At 44.6% G+C, this 25,131-nt stretch overlaps 1 protein-coding gene across 6 annotated transcripts in view; it reads left to right on the top strand.

Annotated features, from left to right (window-relative positions):
- CLPB (ClpB family mitochondrial disaggregase) overlaps positions 1–25,131 on the top strand; it is a 169,289-nt gene that overhangs the window by 133,369 nt on the left and 10,789 nt on the right. For 4 of the 6 annotated variants that reach the window (XM_067750221.1, XM_067750218.1, XM_067750222.1 and 1 more), the window contains 7 exons: positions 3,914–3,958; positions 4,334–4,495; positions 10,179–10,335; positions 11,100–11,173; positions 11,342–11,461; positions 11,680–11,784; positions 12,172–12,402. In XM_067750221.1, coding sequence (XP_067606322.1) covers positions 3,914–3,958; positions 4,334–4,495; positions 10,179–10,335; positions 11,100–11,173; positions 11,342–11,461; positions 11,680–11,784; positions 12,172–12,402 — 894 coding nt within the window. Of the gene's footprint in view, positions 1–3,913; positions 3,959–4,333; positions 4,496–10,178; positions 10,336–11,099; positions 11,174–11,341; positions 11,462–11,679; positions 11,785–12,171; positions 12,490–25,131 lie in introns of those variants that run through there. The other 2 variants (XM_067750223.1, XM_067750220.1) reach the window with 1 other exon arrangement.

Genomic DNA, 25,131 nt, shown 5'->3' with positions numbered 1-25,131 from the left:
CGGGGGCTACTCTTCGTTGCAGTGTGCGGGCTTCTCATTGCGTTGGCTTCTCTTGTTGCGGAGCACGGGCTCTAGGCACGCGGGCTTCAGTAGTTGTGGCACACGGGCTCAGTAGTTGTGGCTCGAAGGCTCAGTAGTTGTGGCATATGGGCTCAGTTGCTCCATGGCATGTGAGATCTTCCCAGACCAGGGCTCAAACCTGTGTCCCCTGCCTTGGCAGGTGGATTCTTAACCACTGCGCCACCAGGGAAGTCCTGTAATTTGTTTACCAGACTTGTGAGCTTATTATTTTTCTCTCATTAACCTCTACTATTTCTCCCAAATTGAGCAGCTTTGTTAACTCCCATTATTAGGGTTAATAATCCTTGAGAAGAAACCTTAATGGCATTCCGTGATTTCATCCTGAAGTAGGGTGGTGAAGCCCTAACGACTGCAGTTATAGTGGCAGTATGATGAAGGGATCAAGAGCAGGGCTCTGGGTCCAATGCTAAACTACTCTGTGGAGTTGGCTGAGATCTCTGTTTACATCAGTTTTCTCATCTGTAAAATGGATTCAGTAATGGTGCCTGTCTCATTGGATTGTTATGAAGGTTAAGTGAGATAATGATGTAAAATGCTAAACACCATTCTTGGCACATAGTAAGCAATCAGTACATGTTAGATGTAATTGTTATTATTGTTGCCTCACTTCTAGATAACCCTAAGGTAAGATCATTTGAAACCAAAATTATTCTAGCCAAGAAAATCAAGCCCTTAGATTTGTTGAGAGTTACTCAGCAAATCAGTAGGACTAGGATAAGAACCCAGGTAATTTGACATAAGCGTAAGTGAGCACTGAAGTCTGTACTCCCTGTTATCTTGGGGCATTGATTGACACTGGTTCTGGACACAAAGCTCAGAACCCTTCAAATGAAGATGCCAAGAGCCCAGCTGATTGATGGAGTGGGAAATATGAGGCAGGAGGGTAGAGTGGCTAAGAGCACAGGCTTGGAGCCAGATTGTCAAGCTTGAGTGACCTTGGGCAAGTTACTTTAATCTGTGGCTCGGTTTTCTCATCTGTAAGGTGGGAATGATAATACTACTTTTATCTCATAGACTTACACACATTCTAAGCCCTTTATAGCTTGCTTATTTAGAACATCGCCAGACACATAGTAAGCGCCCAGTGAGTGTCACCTATTATCCAGATACCCATCTCGTGGCTTCCAGCTCATTGCTCCCTCTGGGCAGCACTCCCAGCTTCCCCATGTCTATCTTCCCACACTTCCTGAAGCCAGTGTTTCTCTTGGCCGAGCTGCCTGGGTCCCTCTGAAGATGCTTGCTGGCTAATGCTCTATGTCCTCTGATAACACACCCTCATGACCTTAAGAACTTCTCCAAGGCCTTTCCAACCTCTTGGATTAGGTCCTCTCCTCAGGCCATGACATAAAGGAGAAACAGCGAGAGGGCATAAGGGCCTGAGTATATAGGAAGAAACTGCAGCTCCAAAAGGGAAAGCAGCCAAGGCCACACAGATAGTGGAGAACTGGGGCTGGAAGCCAAGCCTTGGGCTCTTTCTGCCACCCTATACCTCACGTACAGAGTGACAGGACAGAGAAAAAAATAGAATACATCACAGACTGAATTTCTGGCCAGCAACTGAACTAGAGTATAACCTGGATTTCAGACATAGCTACCTCCCTCTCAGGGTCTTGGCGCGCCCTCCCTCATCCCCAGCTCTCAGGAGAAGCATAGGCAGTGGGTGCATTCTCTTAGCTGGAAGCATGTGCCAGTAGGAGAGGAGCCTGAGGAGTCTCTGGGGAACCCTGATCTGGGTGGAGATACAGGGCCTCTGAATGCCCTTATAATGCCCTAAATCCCTAAATTCTTCATGAAAAGTCATGGGCATTCTGCTTGTTTTAACTCGCAAATCCCACTCCAGAGGGTGTGCTCTTCCCCTGGGGCTAATTATGGTCGGGCCTCACCCCAGGGAGCCAGTTCCCTGGAAATCAGCCCTAGGCCCAACCATGGAGAGAGAAGGGCTGCAAGCTACATTCTAGATAGCTCTTAAGTGAAAACATGTAAATAAATGAGAAAGATTTATTAGTTTAAAAGAAAAGTAGGGGGCTTCCCTGGTGGCGCAGTGGTTGAGAGTCTGCCTGCCAATGCAGGGGACACGGGTTCGTGCCCCGGTCCGGGAAGATCCCACATGCCACGGAGCGGCTGGGCCCATGAGCCATGGCCACTGAGCCTGCGCGTCCGGAGCCTGTGCTCTGCAACGGGAGAGGCCACAACACTGAAAGGCCCGCATACCGCAAAAAAAAAAAAAAGAAGAAAAAAAGAAAAGTAGGGACTTCCCTGGTGGCACAGTGGTTAAGAATCCGCCTGCCAATGCAGGGGACACGGGTTCGATCCCTGGCCTGGGAAGATCCCACATGCCGCGGAGCACCTGGGCCCGTGTGCCACAATTAGCCTGCACTCTAGAGGCCACGAGCCACAACTACTGAAGCCCACGTGCCTAGAGCCCATGCTCCACAAAAAGAGAAGCCACTGCAATAAGAAACCTGCACACCGCAACAGAGTAGCCCCTGCTCGCTGCAACTAGAGAAAGCCTGCGCACAGCAACGAAGGCCCAACGCAGCCAAAAAATAAATAAATTTATTTTTTTTAAAAAACTGTGATAAAAAAATTTTTTAATAAATAATATAAAAATAAATTGGTGCAGCCACTGTGGAGAGCAGTATGGAGGTTCCTTAAAAAACTAAAAATAGAGTTACCGTATGTCGCAGCAATCCCTCTCCTGGGCATATATCCAGAAAAGACGAAAACTCCAATTTGAAAAGATACATGCAGCCCAGTGATCATTGCAGCACTATTTACAATAGCCAGGACATGGAAACAACCTAAATGTCCATCGACAGACAAATGGATAAAGAAGATGTGGTACATATATACAATGGAATACTACTCAGCCATAAAAAAAAGAATGAAATAATGCCATTTGCAGCAACATGGATGGACCTAGAGATTATCATACTAAGTGAAGTAAGTCAGACAGAGAAAGACAAATATTGTATCGTACACTTATATGTGGACACTAAAAGAATGATACAGATGAACTTATTTATGAAACAGAAATAGACTCTCAGACGTAGAAAACAAACTCATGGTTAACAAAGGGAGAAGGGGGAGAGGATAAGTTAGTAGTTTGAGATTAACATATACACACTACTATATATAAAAAAGGTAAGTAATAAGGACCTACTTATAGCACGGGGAACTGTATTCAATATCTTGTAATAATCTATAATGGAAAAGAATCTGAAAAAGAATATATATATGTATATATGTGGGTGTGTGTATGTATAACTGAATCACTTTGCTGTACACCTGAAACTAACACAACTTTGTAAATCAACTATACTTAAAAAAAAAGAAAAAGGGGCATGTGCCCACATAGACTTGCAAGGTTGAGGGCACCATGGAGCTGTCTGGGTGCTTGTTGCTCCCCTCCATCTCATCATGATCCCACGCTGATGGTGACTGACTTTGTCCATGTCAGCCTGCCCCACTCAGGTGCTGCTAGAGACCAGAGACATAGCTCCAGTGCTTGGCACACACAGTATGCCCTCAGGAAATGTGGGATGAGTGGATGATGTGGTGATCAGACCCAGTAGAAGCCTGAAAAAAGAGACATTCCAAGCCAGATTTAAGGCAGGAACACGACTTGGGTTTATTAAGGTAGGGCATGAGGGAATCGTGGGGGATGAGTGGACAGAAAAAGGAGGCAAGGAGCCAGAAAAAACTATATCATGAAAATGGGATAGAAAATCTTGGCTTGGTGTGGCTTAAAAGCCGAAATATATTTGAGATCTCTCCTCCTTAACCCTTCCCCCTGCCTTCTTCAAATGGACTCCTGCTTGTTTCCACACAGGGTTTCATCAGGCTTGACATGTCTGAGTTCCAGGAGCGGCATGAGGTGAGTGAGAGTCCTTGGTGAAGTGTGGTTTGGAGAGCCTGTCAACAGGGCTCTGCCTGGCTATTTTGATGTGACTTGTCGATTAGGCCTGAGATAATTCCAGCAGCCTTGGGATTTGTCCTTTGCGGGGAGCATATGTACACAGCAGGGTCACTGATCTGTTTTGCATACGATTTGCTCTGAAGAGTAAACACAGAAAAGATCATCTGCTCTCCCATCACAGCAGGATTCCTTCCACCCAAAGAGACAACCTGATTGTCCTTGTTGAGACAGGCAATCTTAACAGTATATAAAGCCATCTTACCGTTGCATGTCCCATATTGGAAACTAAAAGCATAGAAAGGCCTTCCTAACTTATTTCCTTCCTTCCATCAGGTGGCCAAATTTATTGGGTCCCCACCAGGCTACATCGGCCATGAGGAGGGTGGCCAGCTGACCAAGAAGCTGAAGCAGTGCCCCAACGCTGTGGTGCTCTTCGATGAGGTGGACAAAGCCCATCCAGATGTGCTCACCATCATGCTGCAGCTGTTTGATGAGGTGCCAGTCAGCTTGGGCCGGGATGGAGTTGGGGACACCTGTAGGTATGGGGGGCTGTGAACAGCAGGACCCAGGGGCCCAGAATTGATCATTCCTCAAGTTGCTGCTTCCTCGTGTGTACGTTCAGTCACTTAGCAGGTGTGGCTTCACCCCTTCTCTGGACCGGGGCCCAGACTGGGCACCCAAGGAAGACCAGCACTGCCCAACAGTTGAAATGTTGTGGCTGCCCAGACTACCTTCGAAAGAGACAGAATGGGACAGGGGTGCCAGGGGAGAGAGAGAGAGAGCTGAATTTTTAGTTCTAGCTCTGCCCCATCTCTCGGCATCAGGGACCTCGTTTGACAAACAAGGAGGCTGGATCCAATAAGCTCCAAGAACCTTTCTGGCTCAGACAGCTCCTGCTCCTCCCCATGTCAGCCATCATTTTCACCAGTCCTTTAAAACGCCAGGGACGTTGCTGCTGTCTGTGATGGTGACCATGATGATGGAATGGTGGTGCCCTGGTTCATGGAACCATCTTCTCCTGAGGAGCTCCAGGCTGGTCACAAGCAAGGACAGTCTCCCTCTTAACTGGTGAAATGAGCTCTAAATGAGAACAACTTCCTCTTTTTCAGCACAGTCTATGTAATAGGCCTGTGCTAAAGACTTTACAGACGTTCTTGCTAATCATCACAATAGCCAGGCAAGGTACCAATCATTTGTTACAGATGAAGAAACTGAGGTTCAGCAAGGTTATAAATGACTTGCCCAAGGCCACAGAGCTACTGTGTGGAAGAGCCAGAAATGGGCTGCAGATACATCTGGTCCCAGAGCCCCAGTTCTCCCCATCTGTACCAGTCCTTATCTTGAGCAGCGGAGGGAGAGCTTATGATCGTGGGAGGGGCTGCCATCCACCTTTTCCAGGGGTCCTGCAGAACTGGGGATGAGGCCTCCCATCTGCTCCCATGCAGGGACTATATTAGCCAGCACATGACCGGATGGAGTCCAGTCCAGGGAAAATGTCCAGCCCCATTTTCCCTCCAGCCCTGGGAAAATGGAAAGAGGTTTGCTGCCCATGTCAAAGTGCACTAACAAAATGCAGGAATGGATACCCGTGGACCAAATAGCACATCAGGTACCAAGCCAGGAAGAACCAGATCCAAATGTCCCCACAGCTGCCCACTGCCTGTCCCACCTGGCCCAGCATCCTTGCCCCTGCCCCAGTTTATTGCTCTCTTCCTAGGCTCTCATCTGCTCCCTGTCTCGAGACCCACCCCCCACCCCCACTGAGGAATGAAGGCCAAGCCTTCAAAGGTCACATATTCTGTTTCCCGCACCTGTGCTCTGAGACCACCCCGACCCCGACCCCCGCTGCCGCCTTCTAGCCTCTTGGTGGGATTCAGGTACACAGCTGTGGACCAGACCCAAACCTGCCCTCTGGGAACTCCCTACCTAGTAGACAGCAGAAAGGAGATATGATAAAGTTGACATTTTTGTACTTTGTGTGCAGGGCACTGTTATTGCATGTATGAACTCCTTTAATCCTCCCAGAAGGAGGATTGGTTCCCAGAAGATGGTTATTATTACTGACTCCATGTAACAAATGTAGAAACTGAAGTAAAGTGAGACGATTTATTCACCCATGGTCACACAGTTGGGAAGAGGAAATCCAGGATTTGAACCCAGGCAGTCCAGTTCCAGAGCCTGCAGCTAAAATAGTAACTACCATGCAGCCAAGGCCAAAAGAGAACAGTAGATCTGGAATGAAGCATTCACAGGAAGGGAGAGCCCGGCTTAGGGAAGGTGAGCACAGCAGCCTGGTTGGCCTCTCACTTCCCTGGAGAGGTTCCTGGTCCAGAAAGAGGGAAGGCAACTGCTGACTGAAATACAACCAACCCCACCTGGAAAATGCTTACCACTCCCGTGTGTAAGCCCTGTCCACCCCACCCACTGCTGCTGTCACTCCACTGACTACCTTGGGGAGTTGATAATAACTCCTTCCTACAGCTCCCGACAACCTGCTACAGTTTCTGATGTTTATGCCCTTGCTTCCATTGACCAAAGCTGCCATCTGAGCTTACTTAGCCAGATTTATGCATGTTTGCTTCTTGAGGACAGAGACCTTGTCTCACTCCAACCATTCCCAGAACCCACAGCGCCGGGAGAAATGCCCTGTTGACTAACTTAATTCAGTAGTAATTCAGCAAACCTTCCAAGGATGAATAAGTATTTGCCAGGTGAACAGAGTGGAGAAGGGCTGGCAGTAGACACCCAGTGTGCAGAAGCACAGGGGCATGAGGCAGCCTGGTATATGCAGAGAACTACAGCTGTTCAGTATTGATCGACTGCAGAGGGAAAGGGAGAATAGAATGGTGGAGATAGGTGGATAAGGTAGACAGGGGCAGGTTAGAATGCCAGGCAGAGGAGTGTGGACTTTTTTGGTGAATAGTAAGAAGCCTTTAAAGACTTTAGGCAAGAGAGAAATATGATCAGGTTTTCACTTTATAAAGATCCTATAGGCAGCAGTGAGCAAATGGACTAGAAGGAAGAAGAGAGTCCAGTGAGGAGACTGTTGAAGAGTCCAGGCGAGAGCTTGGGAGGCCTGCTCTCAAGCAGGGCTGTGAGATGGGGAGAGCTCCCGGGAAGTCCGCTGTGCAGGGCTCGGTGGTTGGATGTGAGGAGAGAGGGAGGGACCAAGGATGACCAGCGGCAGGATTTCTGGCCTGGGTGACCCATGGGTGCTGCTGCCATCAACCTGCGGCAGGGAACACAAGGGGATGAGCAACAGATTGATAAGGAAGGTAAGGAGCTAAGGTTTGGAATTGTTGAAAATGAAATGCCACAGTCAGATGGGTATGTCCAAGAAGTCGCTCATCAGTTTGAGCGGTGTGGAGTGTAAGAGAGGCCTGCACCGGAAGCAGAGACTCAGGAATGCTTCAGCACAGAGAGAGTACCAGAAGCCACAGGAAGGGGTGAGATCTCTGACCTAGTGAGAGTATGGTGTGCAGAGAAGAGAGGTAAGAACAGCCTTGCAACCTCTCCAAAAAGAGTCAAAGGCAGAATTGCCAGAGAGTAAGAGGCAAACCAGGAGAAGGTGGTTCAGTGCGGGGCAGAGAGGACAGAGGGAGAACAGACAGTCCCTGCCTCAGTGTTTCTGAGCGAGGGGGAGACAGGCAGCAAAGAGCAGTCCAGCCACTGTGGTGAGTGGTGTGCTAGGATAAGTAGGAGTTATAAGGGCACCTGATCCAGTCTGGGGGAATAGGGAAGCCCCCCGCCCCATATCCACCCAGCCCAGACCTCCCAAGCTTGGACCCAGAAAAGCAGAAGCCCTAATACTCTCACCAAAACATCAAGCAGAGCTAATGCAGGTCACTTCTCTGTTGACCCCAGAGTCTGTAGCACAGGGCAGAAGTCCTAGGAAGCCCACCCACTGCTCCTCCCTTCAAGGACAGAAACGGGGGAAAGCAGCCCCTATAACCCTGAGGTGAGCATTCACGCGCCACCCAGTATGCGTGCACTCCAGTCGTTGCTGAGAGGCAGGACAGCAACAGCTCCCTCTTTGGGACACATTTTCTTGCCAGGGACTCTGAGGAGAAGGAGACGTGAACAGTGTGAAGGTCACCCTTTGGGTCAGTAATACACTGCACCTGCTCCCCTCACCCACCTGGGACCCATCCTCAGGCCCAGATATGAGCAGAGCTTTGATCTCTCTGAAAGAAATGGCCACTGGTTATTGCTCTGGCCAGTACAGCAGTGTGTGTGCTCAGTCCTCAGGGATGAGCTCTGCGAACACACACAGGGTCATCTGCACGCACTTGGGCACATCACACATGCACGCAGACATGGTCCCCAAAACTAGAGTTGCCCTTAGTGGATTCTGTCGTGTTGTAACCCATAAGCAGGGGGTGAAGTAGGAAGCTAATGGCCAAGCTCAGGAACATCTGCTTGCACTCTTGCCTTCTCTTCGTCCCTCCCAAGGCTGGGACGGGAGAGTGACCAGGATTTGGATCTCGAGGGCCCTGTTGAATAGACCCCCTTGGAACTAACACTTTCTGAGGCCTGTGCCAAGGTCCCATGTAAAGTGAGGCAGAAAAGCACTTGGTACTGTGCCCAGTACACAGTAGGCGCTCAGTTAATGCACATTCCTTTTTTACCTCTGAGGGCCAGGGCTGGTCTGCCTTTGCATTGGCTTTAGAACCAAGGGCTGACCTTGAGTGAGGCCCTCGCCACCAGGGAAAGGGGAACACTTGAGGAGGATTGGTTACCTGAGGCTGGGGCAGGGCCCAGCATCACTGGCTTGGGCAGGTGCCAACAGGCTGAGGTCAGTGACCTTTCCCCAAAGCCATGTTCTCAAACTTGGCAGGAGTTATGCTTTTGCCTGCAACCCAGATGAGTTCCCAGGAAGGTCTGCCTCTCCCCACACCTGTCCCGGTAGCTTGTTTCCTGTCAGGATCAAAGGATGCAAACTGAATTTGGCAGAATTCTGAGAAATTTTTATTTAGGGAAAGAAAATTGCATGAGGCCTCATTTTATCCCACACTGTTGGTATGACCCCAGTAGCCTGGTGTACAGTGAAGGATATGGGTTCTGGGGTCAGACAGTTCAATAGAGCCTCAGCTCTACTGTATTTTAGCTGTGAGACCTTGTACAAATTACTTAACCTCTCTGAGCCTCAGCTTCTTTGTAGGGGTGGTGAGGATTCAAGCATTCAGCAAGCAAGTGTTGAGCACATGCTATATGCCAGACACTGTTCTAGGACCCAGTGAGAGCAAGACCCAGCCTCTGCCCTCATAAAGCGACCTTCTAGTGGGCAGAGTGCAACAGTGCACGGAAAGCACTAAGCAGGGCACCGGCAGTGGAAGTAGATGTGCCCATCAAAGTCAGACTCCATCAGTTCCTCTCAATGGGGCCCTGATTAGTGCTTTTTTATAAATGACTGCAAAGTGCTGTTGTACCATGCTAGCCTTGAGGTTTGCTGAGTGGGCAGAGTTCCTTGCCCTTGAACTGAATGGCCCTGGACAGCTACAATTTTCTCATTCTTCTGTCTCCTCCCTCTACTGTTGCCCCTTTTCTCTTTCCTTGTGCATCTGTTTCTAGTAAAGATGCTCTCTTCTGTGTCACCTCTAGAAAAAGCTAAAGATTCCAAGGCAATTTCCCAAGTTGGTTAAAGGAGGGACATTAACCAGGCCAGAGGATGGCTCTAAAGATGCAGAGATTATACCTGTTTCAGTTCATTTACCTGGTCCTCACAATGACCCTGTAGAATACCCTCCTCTGACCTCCTACAGCAGCGTGGCCTTCCCTTTGTCATAACATTTAACCACTGAATTGTGACTGCTTGTTTCCTGACCTCACTCCTTCTCTAGACTGGGAGCATGTCAGAGGCTCAGTGAGTCCCCAGTGCCCCAACACAGAGCCTGGCCCAGACTGGGCCTCCAGGAGAGTGTGTTGGATGGATGCATGTACAGTCAGGCTGGCTTCTGGGTGCCCTCAGAGATGCCAGACAGCAGGTTCAGTCTCAACCTGGGGCACTCCCAGCAGGTGAGCACTGTAGCCGAGGTGTGAGAACAGTGCTCAGAGACCCCAGAGGAGGGAGTGCTGACTCTGCTGGAGGAGGGGGAGGCACAGGGGTTCTGGAGAGAGCTCCTGGGAGAGGGGCCCAGCCTTACCACTCCCTGACCATGCAGTCACGGTTCCTTCCCAGGGCCGGCTGACAGATGGAAAAGGGAAGACCATCGACTGCAAGGACGCCATCTTCATCATGACCTCCAACGTGGGCAGTGACGAGATAGCACAGCACGCGCTGCAGCTGAGGCAGGAAGCTTTGGAGATGAGCCATAACCGGATCGCCGAGAACCTTGGTACAGCACGTGGCCCGAGCTCTCTGGGCAACTGGTCAAGTGACCAGGCCGCCAGCACATCTCCTGAGGTCAAGGATGGCAGGATGGCATTGGTGTCCTGGGGCCAGATGAGGGCCCTGGTAGCATCTTTGTTCCTAGCTGGTCCTGACCAGACACCAAGCACCCTACTAGATAGTGGAGGGAGGCAGACAGACGGTGCCCCTACTTCCTCAAGAAATCCCCAAGTCTCTTGGGTGACAGGAGGGCTCCAGACAGAGTAATGGACAGAGCCACACCAGGGCATGGGGCCAGGAAGAGGCCAGGGCCTAAGGGGACTGAAGGGATGCACACTCAACAGATGGAGACACCTCGGTGCAATGAGGGGATAGCAGATCAGAAACCGTATGGAGGTGACCCAGCCTTTTTCAGCCAGGGAGCCTTCCTGCATAGGAGGAAAGGAGGAGCATGTCAGGCAGGAGGCCACATCTGTCACCTTTCTATTTAGGATTGAACTCTCCAGCCCAGTCTTGGTCCTGACTCTTCTCCTCTCCCCTCCCCTCCTTCATACAGTTCCTACCAGTACATGAGCAGTGGAAGGGCCTAGGAGGTACCCAGTCCAGGCCTCTCATTGTGCAGGTGAGGAGAAGGCTGAGGCTCAGACAGCCTGAGACCTTGACCAGGAACACACAGACCATAAGGGTCAGGACCAGGGCTTTTTTCATGGATAGAGTGAAGGAGCAGGCACAGCTCCCAAAGGTCCTGGGTTTATGATTCTGTCTCTACAGGGGATGTCCAGACTAGTGACAAAATCACCATCTCTAAGAACTTCAAGGAAAATGTGATTCGCCCCATCCTAAAAGTAAGAGCTCTTTGTCATTCCTGCTGGAGCCTCGGGTCGGGGGGGATCCCCTTAGCCATCGTGAAGATATGGAAACCCTCCCACACCCATCTTCCCCAATAGGGTCCAGTAATTCCTTTATACCCTCTGGGTCACTGAGTTCACCCCATCCCTAACCTGGCCCTATAGGCTCACTTCAGGAGAGATGAGTTTCTGGGACGAATCAATGAGATCGTCTACTTCCTCCCCTTCTGCCACTCGGAGCTCATCCAACTCGTCAACAAGGAGCTGAATTTCTGGGCCAAGAGAGTAAGAGCGGGGACTGCCTGTGGGTGGGGGTGGGATATATGCCCACTGGAAGTCAGGGAACACTGGGCTGGGAGCGCCACCCCCAGAAGAAGGAGCACAGAGGGGTCCAGTGGCTATAGGGCACACAGTCTCTCACAGGCCCAGGCCTCAGGCCAGAGCGCTGAGAGATAGAAAGCCCTGGCCCACATTCAGGCATGCTCCTATCTGACCTGTCCCAGGCCAAGCAAAGGCACAACATCACACTGCTCTGGGACCGTGAGGTGGCAGACGTGTTGGTTGACGGCTACAACGTGCACTATGGCGCCCGCTCCATTAAGCATGAGGTGAGCACAGGAGCCTGAGAGAAGTGAGGCATCTCCACACCTCCCTCCCTGGTGCCCCCAGACGCATTCCCTGGGCTCCCAGTCTGTCCAGACAGGCAGGAATTGTTCTTAGAGCAGATGCTTCTTCAGAACCAAAAACAATATAATCAAGTAAAACCCCTATCCTAAAGGGTAACTGAGTTTGAACCCCTACCAGTGTGAGAAACTGGGCTGAGAACCTCAGAAACTGACATTAATGTGTCATTAGCACTGTCGTGCAAGCTTGCGTTGTTAGCCTTTTGCAGATGAAAAAGCTGAAGCTTTGAGTAAGTACTTGCCTGAGCAGTAAGTGATAGAGCCAGGCCTCCAGGCTTTGGCAGTGAAGACCACTTCACCTACCACCTGCAGGTGGAGCGCCGTGTGGTAAACCAGCTGGCGGCCGCCTACGAGCAGGACCTGCTGCCAGGGGGCTGCACTCTGCGCATCACTGTGGAGGACTCAGACAAGCAGCTACTCAAGAGTCCTGAACTGCCCTCACCCCAGGCTGAGAAGCGTCCACCCAAGCTGCGGCTGGAGATCATCGATAAGGACAGCAAGACCCACAGATTGGACATCCAGGCACCACTAAACCCTGAGAAGGTGTGCCACACCCTCTAGTGTCTACCTACCTGCCTATACGTGCCCTGAACACCTAATAAAGCCCCCTTGGCTGTGGCATGGTAACGACCTACCTTCTCCTCCTGCCTCTCACTCCTCTCCAAAGTCAAAAGCAGGAATTTTGCCCTACCCTGATCCCTTCCTGTGGGCCCCACATGTGCTAACAGGTCTCTGGGAGAGGAGCTGCTCCTCCATCCCCTTCAAGCCAGGGGGAAGAGGGAGGTCTCTTATCTCTGTCCTTCAGCATGATCCCCATGTCCCAGCGTCTCTGGAACTTTATCATGTTTCCTGGAAGCTCAGAAGTATGGCAGCTGAGAACAGATCTGGCTGGAAAGAGACAGGGACCAGGCTGTGACCTGCCACCCTTTACTGGCTCTCATGCAACTGAGTCCCCAGAATGTCTCCACTGGGAATGGAGAAGAATGCAGAGGCCCAGGCACAGAGGTTCTGCATTTAAGCCGTAGCTTCCTCTTTCCCAAGCTCTAAAATTCCAAGGGAAAGGGACTCTCAGGGACACTACTGTGTCATAGCTACTGTTGCTCCCCACCCCATGTTCAGAGGTCAGACCAGAGCATGTCTCTCCAGCCTTGGAACTAAGCCAGCATAGGGCATCTTTAGGAGGAAGGCTGACTGGGCACTACCCTGCCCTACACGGAGACTGGACAGAAGTTACCAAATGACCAAGCAAGGTCAGCTCTACAGGGCCTCCTTCAGGAGACCAACTACGTAGACATTGGGGAACTGCAGGAGGAGGAATCATGGGGTCGGGCTCTGCCCAGATGGCCATGGAGCCTGCCTCAGCCCCGTCTATACTATGATCCCAGCTAAGTGAACCTGGAATAAACAGCTCCCCTGTGCAGTCTGCATGTTAGTCACTAAGCAGAGGGACTGCACACCATCCCCCAAGGCATTCCACAGACAAGACATGTTCCAGCCTCAGCTTAGCAGGGCACAGCAAGGCTTGGTACACCTTGGGAACCATCTGCAATAGCCACCATCGATGACCATGTCATCACCCTCCCCCTGCGGGGCCATTTTGGAACCTTCCTTTGGTGTTGCAGAGTCTCTTTCAGGAAGCAGAAAATGGGGACAGGAATCAAAATCCCTTGGGTGATGACAACATGGCAGGTGTGAGGCAGTCAGAAGCCAGAACGTGGGCTCCAGCAGATGCTCCAGCAATCACTGTCCAGCCCCTCAAGGAGTTGTCTGCTGCTTCTTAACCTCAGTGACTGCCATTCTTTTTTTTTTTAATTTATTTTATTTACTTATTTTTGGCTGCGTTGGGTCTTTGTTGCTGCACGCGGGCTTTCTGTAGTTGCAGCGAGTGGGGGCTACTCTTCGTTGCGGTGTGTGGGCTTCTCATTGCTGTGGCTTCTCTTGTTGCAGAGCATGAGCTCTAGGTGCACAGGTTTCAGTAGTTGTGGCACGTGGGCTCAGTAGTTGTAGCTCACGTGCCATTCTTTTTTGTGTGTTATTATTATTATTATTATTATTATTTTACTTCTTGCTCTGAAATAATTTTAGACTTACAGGTAGTTGCCAAAATAATAGAGTTCCCATGCACCCTTCACCAGCTTCTCCTAATATTAACATCTTTAAAAATTATTAAATTACAGTATAATTAGTAAAACCAGGAAATTAACATGATACAGTACTACTAACTAATCTGTAGACATTCAAATTTTGCCATGTTCCCCACTGATGTCCTTTTTCTGGTCCAGAATCCAATCGAGGAGCCCACATTGCATTTTGTTATGTTTTCTTCATCTCCTTCAGCCTGTGACAGTTCCTCTGGCTTTCTTTGCCTTTTATGACCTTGACACTTTTGAAATGTCCAGATCAGTTAATTTGTAGAATGTCCCTTAATTTGGATTTGCCTGCTGTTTTCACATGATTAGATCGAGGCTCTACATTTTGGGCAAGACTAACCCACAAGTGATGCTGTGCCCTTCTTAGTGCCTCATAGTGGCAGCACATGGCTGAGGTTGTGTGTGCCAGTTTCTCCACTGTAGGTTTACTAATTTCCCTTTTGAAATTAATAAGAATCTCATGGAAAGATAGGAGCTGTATAGATGTCTTATTTATCCTTAGAATTTTGCCTATTGATTTTTAGCATCCATCAATGGTTCTTACTTATAACAAGCATTAATATTGTATTTGCCTAATGATGACTTTCTCTTTTCTTATTCCATCTATGTTTATTAATTGGTATTCTACTGTAAGGAACAGCTGTCTCTTTTCCCCCATTTATTTATTCAGTAATTTATTTATATTAGTATAAACTAATGGATATTTGTTTTAGTCTATGGGTTATAACCTAATACTAACATAGTTTTTTTTTTGCTCATTTGGCCTAGATTTGGCCATTGGGAGCTCCTAAATTGGCTCCTGTGTTGTTTCAACATTGCCCCATCATTTTTTTTAGTATTGCCTTACTTTCTGGTACCACAGGATATTCCAGGCTCACTCATACTTTTCTTGTCCCAGCCCTGGCATCAGACATTTCTCTAAGCAGCTCCTGGTTCCTTTTATTTGAGAATGGTACTTAGAAACTAAGGTGGTATATTCATTGCTACTGGAGTGTTGTTGCTTCTAGGCCTTTTCAGCACACAAAGCTAGGAGATATATGTGTGTATGTTAACACATGTATCACACACAACTGAATTTATTACTGTATCTGTCTATCTGTATATTATTAAAAACTATGAGTCCGTATTGATGCCTACAGTTCCAATCCAACACCACAAGGTTTGCAATTTGCCCTTATTATTATGAGTTTACTATTCTTTTTCTGCTTCTTCCTCTCCTGCTATCTCTGTTTCTTCTCCTCTCACTCTGTTTTTTGTTCAGACTTCCCTTAGAGGCTCTAATTAAGTCAGTCGGTGACCATCCTATATGGAACATTCCTATTGGATAAAGTTCTTATGCTTGACTGTCAGTCCCTTGGTTTAGTCAGCTGCGGCCAGGAGCAGCAGACATATAACTCAAAACCAGATAATTTTTGTACAAGAAAACCCAATGGCCACCTTTCTGAGAAGACGGTAGGGGACAGGGTAGACCCTCAGATTCTGAGGAACTTAAGTATCACTTGTAGGGAATCTTAGCTAGACCTCCTAGGTGATGTTGGACCATAGCATCCTAGGCAGTATTCAGCTCACTTGCATTATTTGTTCTATGTAAGAACAGATAGAGTGTAAGATCCAAGAGGGCAGATACCCAGTTATTCCACTCACTATCCTATTCATAGAAGCTGGCACAGAGCCATCACATGATGGCTGCTCCAGGTATTTGGATGGATGGGTGGGCCCTGCAGCAAGCATAGACCTTCATAGTGAGTCCCAGGACAGAACAGTATCATATGTTCATGGAGCACACATTTGTCATGTGTTTGTGGCCAGGCAGTAGAACCTGCTAGACCCTTAGTGAATGGGGCAAAGTAAGACCCCAGATACTTACTGAGTATCCAGAAATACATGAGGCTGGACTTGCAAATGAAAATGTAATATCTTTATTGTTCAAAAGGAAAAATTCAAAGATATGTAGTGATGGTTTTAGGAATTTAGAAAAAAACACATTTAAAGCATAGGAAAATAGAAAATGGATCAATTAAAGATAAAACCTGAAGTTAAGTAGGAATTCAAAAAACAAAAAAGGAGAAAGGATAAGAAAACTATTCTTTTTGAAAACACCAATAAAATAGATAAAATCTCCTCAGCCTGATATAGGGAAAAAGCAAAAAAAAAAAAAAAAAAAAAAAAAACCAAGATTAGGAATGAGAAATCAGACATAACCACATATATGAAAGTATTTAAAATAATTTTAGGAGAAGTCTGTGGCCACAATTTTGAAAACAGAACAGATAGATCATTTCCTAGCAAACACTGACCCAAGTCAGTGGTTTGAATACGCCAATTAGTTACCAAAAGAAGAGATTGGAAAGGTCATTAAAATTTTATCTTTTTAAAAGATTGTTTTCTTTAAACTTTTTAAATTGACATATACATGGAAAAGTACACAAATCACAAGTATACGATTCAATGAGTTATCCACAAAGTGAATACCACTGTAGCCATCATCCAGCCCAAAAAATAGATCAGAGTAATTTTTAATTACTATAAAAACTGATTCAGATCATGGGAAAAATGGGAAGATGCTCAGTTGATTTTTAAAGGCCAGCGTAAGATTAATACTCAAACCCGCAAAACTGCCAAAAAGAATGCCATAGCTTAATCTCATCTACGACTATAGAGGCAAAACTTCCAAATAAAACTAAGTTGAATTATACAACATAATTACGTAAGTTTTATTTCAGCAATACAAGCCTCAGTATCAGGAAATTTATTAATATAATCCATTACATCAAGAACTTGAAGATTATTTAAATGTCTGTAGATTAATATTAATTTTCTTATTTTGATAATAGTTCTTATGATTATGTAAGAGAATATCCTTGTTTTTAGAAAATATACATTGAAATATTTAAAGATAAAGACAGTTGGCAAATGTTTCAGGAAGCTAAATTATACATACACACACATACAAAAGTATACATACAGAATGATAAAACAAAAGTAAAGTATTTACATGGAGGAAATCTGAGTGAAGGGTATACAGGAACTCTTTGTATTGTTTTTGCAACTTTTCTGTAAGTCTAAAATTATTTCAGAATAAAGTTTTTTTAATGAAAGGAGATGAACATTTTATCAGTATATGCTGAAAAAGCATTTGATAAAATATTACAGCTTTAAGTATGATTTGATAAACTCCAAGTAAAAGAAACCATCAAAAGCCAATAGCAAACATTTTTAATTATAAATACTAAAGCTACTTCTGTTAAAGTCTGAAATAAGACAAGCGTCAACACTGCTTTGAAAATTTAGGTGTAAATAATTAGGCAAGAAAAGTGAGTAATTGGTATCTATTGGAAAATAATAAATGATCTTGTTTTGTTGATATGTGACTGTGCTTTTAGGAGATCTAAGAGGCTATAAGTAAAACCTATTAGCATTAATAAGGAAATTTGGTAAGTGAGTAAAAGATAAATGTACAAAAATCAATTGCTTTTTTCTATTCCAGCAATAATCAACTAGAAACAATAACAAAAGTATTCCATTCACAACTGAAATAAATAGGTGTATGTATTTGCTCATAATAATATAAAATATCTCTGGAAAAGAGAAGAATTGGGCAGAGAGGAGACTGCAATGGAAGGGTAAATTCACTGTATTCATTTCTATAATTTAAAGTTTTGAACCATATTAATGTGATACCTATTCAAAATTATAAAATACTAAGAATAAACAAAAAATCATATTGAAGAGCATAGAACAAGATCTGACAAGTGAAAAGACATACCAGGTTCTTGGAAGGGTGACTTGATATCATTAAAGTGTCAATTCTTTAATATACAATTCAGTGCAAGCATAGTTAGACTCGAACATCTTTAATTTAATAAAATTAAAATCATGTTATACTGAAGTGTCTAGTAGCTTCACCATATGGAGCTACTATTTTCTGGGTTAGGGAGATAATGAGTTACTACTGCTGTCAGTTACTACAATTCCATCTTGATAGCACGCAAACTAGAGAATAAGTAAATGTAACTACTATCAATGTACACCCTAAATAAAATTATGAGAGAATAGAAAGAGAAGAATTAATGTCTGTGACTGGAGTGTAGAGAGTGTATGTGAGTGTGAAGAAGAGGAGAAAGTGGTGGGAAATGAAGCTAGAGAGGTGAGTTTCTGTACTTCATAGTGTCTCGAATGCCATGCTGAGAGGATGAAATGGCCATATTTGTGTCTTTAAAAGACCCTTTGGGGCTTCCCTGGTGGCACAGTGGTTGAGAGTCTGCCTGCCGATGCAGGGGACACGGGTTCTGCCCCGGTCCAGGAAGATCCCATATGCCGCGGAGCGGCTGGGCCCGTGAGCCATGGCCGCTGAGCCTGCAAAAACAAAAAAGCCCCTTGATTGCAATATGCAGAATGTTTGGGGGTGACTTCTGACCAATATATCAATACAACAGGCAGTAGTTCCGGGCAAACTCACTTCCTACCTCAAATATAGAAATATTGAATATTATGTAGCCAAAAAAAAAAGTTTGACACACAACTGGACTTAAACCTAAAAATGGGAAATCCCAGGGTTCCAGAAATGAATGGGAACCCAAAAGTCAGAGGGTTTGTGAGAGTGGAGGTCAAAGAGTTCATGGAGACTTGGGACTCAGATATAGGCCTAATGGCTGAGTGCTAGGCCTTCAACACTGAAACAGGAGTCTCAAAGGACTACTTCCTTGTGCAATGAAGACTAGAAAAACACTGCTCCTTAACCTGGGAATCAGTAGGGAAATACAAAAAAGTCTAACATCACTCAGAGATGTAAGTAGAAAGAGTCAGCTACAAAGAAACTAAGACATTTGCTGTTTGTGAGAGTGTGGTCTAAATTCACAGTACCCAAATGTTACTGGAATGTCAAGATGAAAAACTAACAAAAAACTGGTCCTGGGCCGTAGGATCCCTTAGAAGCAAACACAAAAGTGTTCTGTAAGGATATTCTTGTAACCAAGTTTTCACAAAGGAACCTTTGGAAAAACAAGTCCTATTGAAATGAGCTTACAGGAAAACTTACCCCAAATAAAGGAGGAGGAGAAGAGAAAACGAAAGAAGAAGCAAACCACCATGAAGGAGAGCAAACTCAGCAGATGCAACAAGTGGGAGAATTTGCACTCCAAGAATTGTAATAGAAGAATCTGAATTTAAAAGAAGTATGTTGGCACTTCCCTGGTGGTGCAGTGGTTAAGAATCCGCCTGCCAATGCAGGGGACACGGGTTCGATCCCTGGTCCGGGAAGATCCCACATGCCGTGGAGCAACTAAGCCCGTGCGCCACAACTACTGAGCCTGTGCTCTGGAGCCCGTGAGCCACAACTACTGAGCCCACGTGCCACAACTACTGAAGCCTGTGCACCTAGAGCCTGTGCTCCGCAACAAGAGAAGCCACTGCAATGAGAAGCCCACGTACTGCAACGAAGAGTAGCCCCCACTCGCCGCAACTAGAGAAAGCCCACACACAGCAGCGAAGACCAAATGCAGCCATAAATAAATAAATAAATTTTTTAAAAATTAAAAATAAAAGTATGTTTAGGGACTTACCTGGTGGTGCAGTGGTTAAGAATCTGCCTGCCAATGCAGGGGACATGGGTTCGAGCCCTGGTCTGGGAGGATCCTGCATGCCGCGGAGCAAGTAATCCTGTGCACCACAACTACTGAGCCTGTGCTCTAGAGCCCGTGAGCCACAACTACTGAGCCCACATGCCAAAACTACTGAAGCCCACGTGCCTAGAGCCTGTGCTCTGCAACAAGAGAAGCCCACGTACCACAAGGAAGAGTAGCCCCCACTCGGCACAACTAGAGAAAGCCCGCATGCAGCAGCAAAGACCCAACACAGCCAAAAATAAATAAATTTTAATAAATAAAAAATAAAGTATGTTTAAAATATTCAGAGAAATAAAGGGAGGACTAGAAACCATAAGGCAAGAAAGGACAGTATGAAAAAAGAATAGGTGAACTTGAAAAAAGAACCTTTGTTCTAGGTGGTTTCTTTAGATTTATTTCCTTTTTTTTTTTTTTCCCCTGAACAATTTTCTCTACTGTGGTCTTAACTGATTTAGGTATTAAATAACAGAACCACTAAGTACTCGTATTCTTTAAAGGATAAAGATTTGGGTCACCCACTGGGCTCCAAGGAGCTGACCTAGGACAAGGGAAATACCCCCTAGGGTTGGGGGAAGAGGGCAGTCACCAGTGTGCCACCCCCAGGGCCATGATCAGTTGCAGAAATAAGGAATGTACCTGCCAGCACAATCCTGGAACTCTTTGCCCACCATCCTGCAAGAGTCGTTCCAGTCTAATCCCAGCATTCCTCACAGGTTTGTCAAAGTAATTTCAAGAGGTCTGAACGTCAGTGGTCATCTACCATCACCTCATCACATAGTGTTCCCAACACTTCCCTGTGCCCCCAGTTCTTCCTTCAATAATCAACAAATTTTTCTATATAAGCATCTTGTTGGAATGTTTGCTCCATCTCTTCACCATTTTTTTCTTTTTTTTTTTCTGTTACTGAAGTATAGTTGATTTACAATATTGTGTTAGTTTCAGGTGTACAGCAAAGTGATCCGGTTATATGTGTAGATGTGTATATTCTTATTTTCCAATTCTTTTCCATTATAGTTTATTACAAGATTTTGAATATAGTTCTCTGTGCTATACAGTAAATCCTTGTTGTTTATTTTATGTATGGTAGTTTGCATCTGTTAATCCCATACTCCCCAATTTATCCCTCCCCACCTCTTACCTTTTGGTAACCATGAGTTTATTTTCTATGTCCATGAGCCTGTTTTTGTTTTGTAAATTCGTTTGTACTGCTTTTTAGATTACACATATGAGTGATATAATATTTGTCTTTCTCTTTCTTACTTAGTATGATGATCTCTAGGTCCATCCATGTTGCTGCAAATGACATTACTTCATTTTTTTTATGGCTGAGTAATATTTCATTGTGTATATATACCACATCTTCTTTATCCGTTCATCTGTTCATGGACCCTTAGGTTTCTTCCATGTCTTGGCTATTGTAAATAATGCTGCTATGAACATTGGGGTGCATGTGTCTTTTGGAATTAGAGCTTTCGTCTTTTTTGCATATATGCCCAGTAGTGGGATTGATGGATCATATGGTAGTTCTATTTTTAGTTTTTTAAGGAACCTCCATACTGTTCTCCATAGTGGCTGTACCAATTTACGTTCCCCCCAGCAGTGTAGGAGGGATCCCTTTTCTCCACACCCTCTCCAGCATTTGTTATTTGTAGACTTTTTGATGTTGCCCATTGTGACTGGTGTGAGGTGATACCTTATTGTAGTTTTGATTTGCTTTTCTCTAATAATTAGTGATGTTGAGCATCTTTTCATGTGCTTGTTGGCCATCTGTATGTCTTTGGAGGAATATCTATTTCAGTCTTCTGCCCATTTTTTGATTTTTTTTTGTTATTGCATTATATGAGCCGTTTGTATATTTTGGAAGTTAAGCCCTTGTCGGTCACATGATTTGCAAATATTTTCTCCCAGTCCATAGGTTGTCTTTTCATTTTGTTTATGGTTTCCTTTGCTGTGCAAAAGCTTATAAGTTTGATTAGGTCCCATTTGTTTATTTTTGCTTTTATTTCTATTGTGTTGGGAGACTGACCTAAGAAAACATTGCTATGATTTATGTCAGAGAATATTTTTCACCTTAACTGTCTCCTGAAGGTATCGTTTACTCTGGCTGTCCCTTAAGATGCTTCTTCCCCTGTAGTCCTCTTAGGTGGCAGCTGCTTTTATTGTCAGACCCAGGAAGTGAGCCCCCACTGCTTCTCTGTGATTATTGCTCATCTTTCCTCCTAGCTTTTTTAAGTTCAGCAGTTTGACTATTCCAGCCCTCTGTCATTGCCCTATCTACTGATCTCTCAACAACTTCCCTCACACAAGGAAGATCTTAGGCCCCATATCACTTTCTCCCTTCCTCAACACATGCCATCATTCTTGGTGGCTTCAACTTCCCATGAATGACTTATCCAATACCCTACTTTGCTTACATTTAGTGACCTTTTTATGCCCCTGCCCACCTTAGCCACCTGTATCATGGTCACATCTAAATTTTATCAACAATAACTGTACTTCGTCCAAAACCCCGATCCTTCTCTGGCCAGTCTAGTATACTGAGTAAATGAAAAACTTTTACAACTCAACAATAAAAAGACAATTTAAATAGGAAAAGCATCTGAGTAAACATATCTCCAAAGAAGGTATACAAATGGCCAATAAGCACATCCTTAGCCATCAGGGAAATGCAAACCAAAACTGCACACCCACTAGAATGGCTATAATCAAAAAGATAGACAATAGCAAGTGTTGGTGAGGATGCTGAGAAACTGGGAATGTAAAATGATACAACCACTTTGGAAAAGAGTCTAGCAGTCCCTTAAAAGATTAAACATAGCATTTCCATGTCCCAGCAATTCCATTCCTAAGTATACCTAAGAGACATGAAAACATACACCCACACAAAAACTTGTTGCACAAATGTTCAGAAAGTAGAAACAACCCAAATGCCCATCAAACTAATGAATGAATAAACAAAACTTGGTATATCCATACAATAGAATATTATTTATCCATAAAAAGAATGAAGTAATGACTCATGCTACAACATGAATGAACCTTGAAAACATGCTAAATGAAAGAAGCCAGTTACAAAAGAATACATATTATGATTCCTTTTATATGGAAATGTCTAGATAGGCAAATCAATAGAGACAGAAAGTAGATTAGTGGTTGTCAGCGGCTGAGGGAAGAGGGGAATGGGAACAACTGATAATGGGCTTCTTTTGGAATGATGAAAATGTTATAGAATTACATAGTGGTGACGGTTGCACAACTTTGTGCAGTCACGCAATTGTACACTTCAAAGGGTAAATTTTATGATGTGAGTTACCTCAATTTTTTATATCAAAAAATTATACATCAAATGTAAGAAAATTTTCTTTAAAAATAAGACTTTTTTTTAATGTATCGAAGTTAAATATCAAGAGAATGGGAAGACAAGCCATAGACTGAGAGAAAATATTTGCAAAACATAGTATCTGATGAAGGACTGATAGCCAAAATATACAAAGAACTCTTAAAACTCAACAATAACAAAATGAACAACCAGATTACAAACTGGGCAAAAGATCTGAACAGATAACTTCTCCAAAGAAGACCTACAGATGGCAAATAAGCATATGAAAAGATGTTCAACATCATATGTCATCAGGGAAATACAGATCAACAAACGAGATACCACTACACACCTATTAGAATGGCCAAAATCTGGAACACGGACAGCAAGAAATGCTGACACAGAGCAACAGGCACTTTCATTTATTGCTGGTGGGGATGCACAAACTGGAAGACAATTTGACTGTTTCTTAAAAAACTAAATATACTCTTACCATGCAATCCTGTAATCGTACTCATTGGCATTTGCCCAAAGAAGCTGAAAATGGATGTCCACACAAAAACCTATACACAAATGTTTGTAGCAGCTTTATTCATATTCAAGTTGCCAAAACTTGGAAACAACCAGGATATTCTTTGATTGGCAAGTGCATAAGCAAACTCTGGTACATCCAGACAATGGAATATTATTTAGCACTAAAAAGAAATAAGCTATCAAGCTAGAAAAAGACATGGAGAAACCATAAGTGAAAGAAACCAATCTACAAAGGCTACATACTATATGATTCCATTCTGGAAAAGGCAAAACTATGGAGAGAGTAAGAAACATCAATGGTTGCTAGGAACTTGAGTGGGGGGCAGAGATGAACAGGTAGAGAACAGGGGATTTTTAGAACAGTGAAACTATTCTGTATGATAATGGTGGGTATGTGACATTATACATTTGTCAAAACCCATGGAATGGACAACAGTGAACCCTAATGTAAACTATGGAATTCGGTTGATAATGATGTGTCAATATTGGTTCATCAGTTGTAATAAAGGTGCCATTCCGATGCTGATGTTGATAGTGGGGAGACTTTGGGGCAGCTGTGAAATACGGGAACTCTATATTTTCCACCCCAGTTTTGCTGTGAACCTAAAGCTGCTCTAAAAAAGTCTTATCAATTTTAAAAAGTAAAACTACATTTTAATAGAGCTGTATCAAAGAAGTCAAGGTTCATATTTTAACAGGTTAAAATTACAAAACTGTCTTAGGGTCTTCCTCTGCTTGATTTCTGTGGCTTCTCTGGGCATACTCAGACACAGAGTAGATGCTTACCTAGTGCTTGCTGGAAGAGCAAATTCCTCAATATGCTTTCTATGGCATAATTTCATGATTTGGAATTTTATCTTTGACAGTTTCTTCCCATTACAGTAACTCCTCATCCAGCTGCCTTTTTCTGACAATTAAATATATAAAATAATTATAATTTCCTGATGACCAAAGCATACCAGCTTAAAGTCCTCACAATGTGGCAGTTAGCATTCCCAGAGCAATCTTAGAGTCAGGCAGAAGCAGCACTGTCTTGTATGATCTAGGTCTCAGAGGTACCACACCATTATTCCCACCATAGTCTCTCCATTAAAAGTGAGTTTCCTACGGAAAACAATATGGAGTTTCCTCAAAAAATTAAAAATAGAACTACCTATGATCCAGCAGTTCCACTTCTGGGTATTTATCCGAAGAAAATGAAAACACTAACTCAGAAAGATATATGCATCCCCATGTTCATTGCAACATTATTTACAATAGCCAAAGTTTGGAAACAACCTAAGAGTCCATTGATGGATGAATGGGTAAAGAAAATGTGAGATATAAACACACACTGGAATATTATTCAGCCATTAAAAAAATGAAATCTTGCCGTTTGGGACATGGATGGACCTTGAGGATCACACTTATATGTGGAATCTTAAAAAAAAAAAAAAAAAAAAGCTATAGCTACAGAAAACAATTTGGTTGTTGCCAGAGGCAGGGCCAGGTGGGGAGGTGGGTGAAATGGGTTAAGGGGGTCAAAAGGAACAAAGTAAGGTTCAGGTTATAAAATAAGTCATAGGGATGTAATATGAAAAAAAAAATTGGAACTATGTATGGTGACAATTAACGAGACATTGATCACTTCTGCAATACATACAAT

This window comes from Pseudorca crassidens, chromosome 9 (assembly GCF_039906515.1).
Source record: "Pseudorca crassidens isolate mPseCra1 chromosome 9, mPseCra1.hap1, whole genome shotgun sequence".
In the NCBI taxonomy this organism is placed as follows: Eukaryota; Metazoa; Chordata; class Mammalia; order Artiodactyla; family Delphinidae; genus Pseudorca; species Pseudorca crassidens.
Note: the sequence above shows the minus strand (reverse complement) of the source record. Positions and strands in the feature narration are given on the sequence as shown.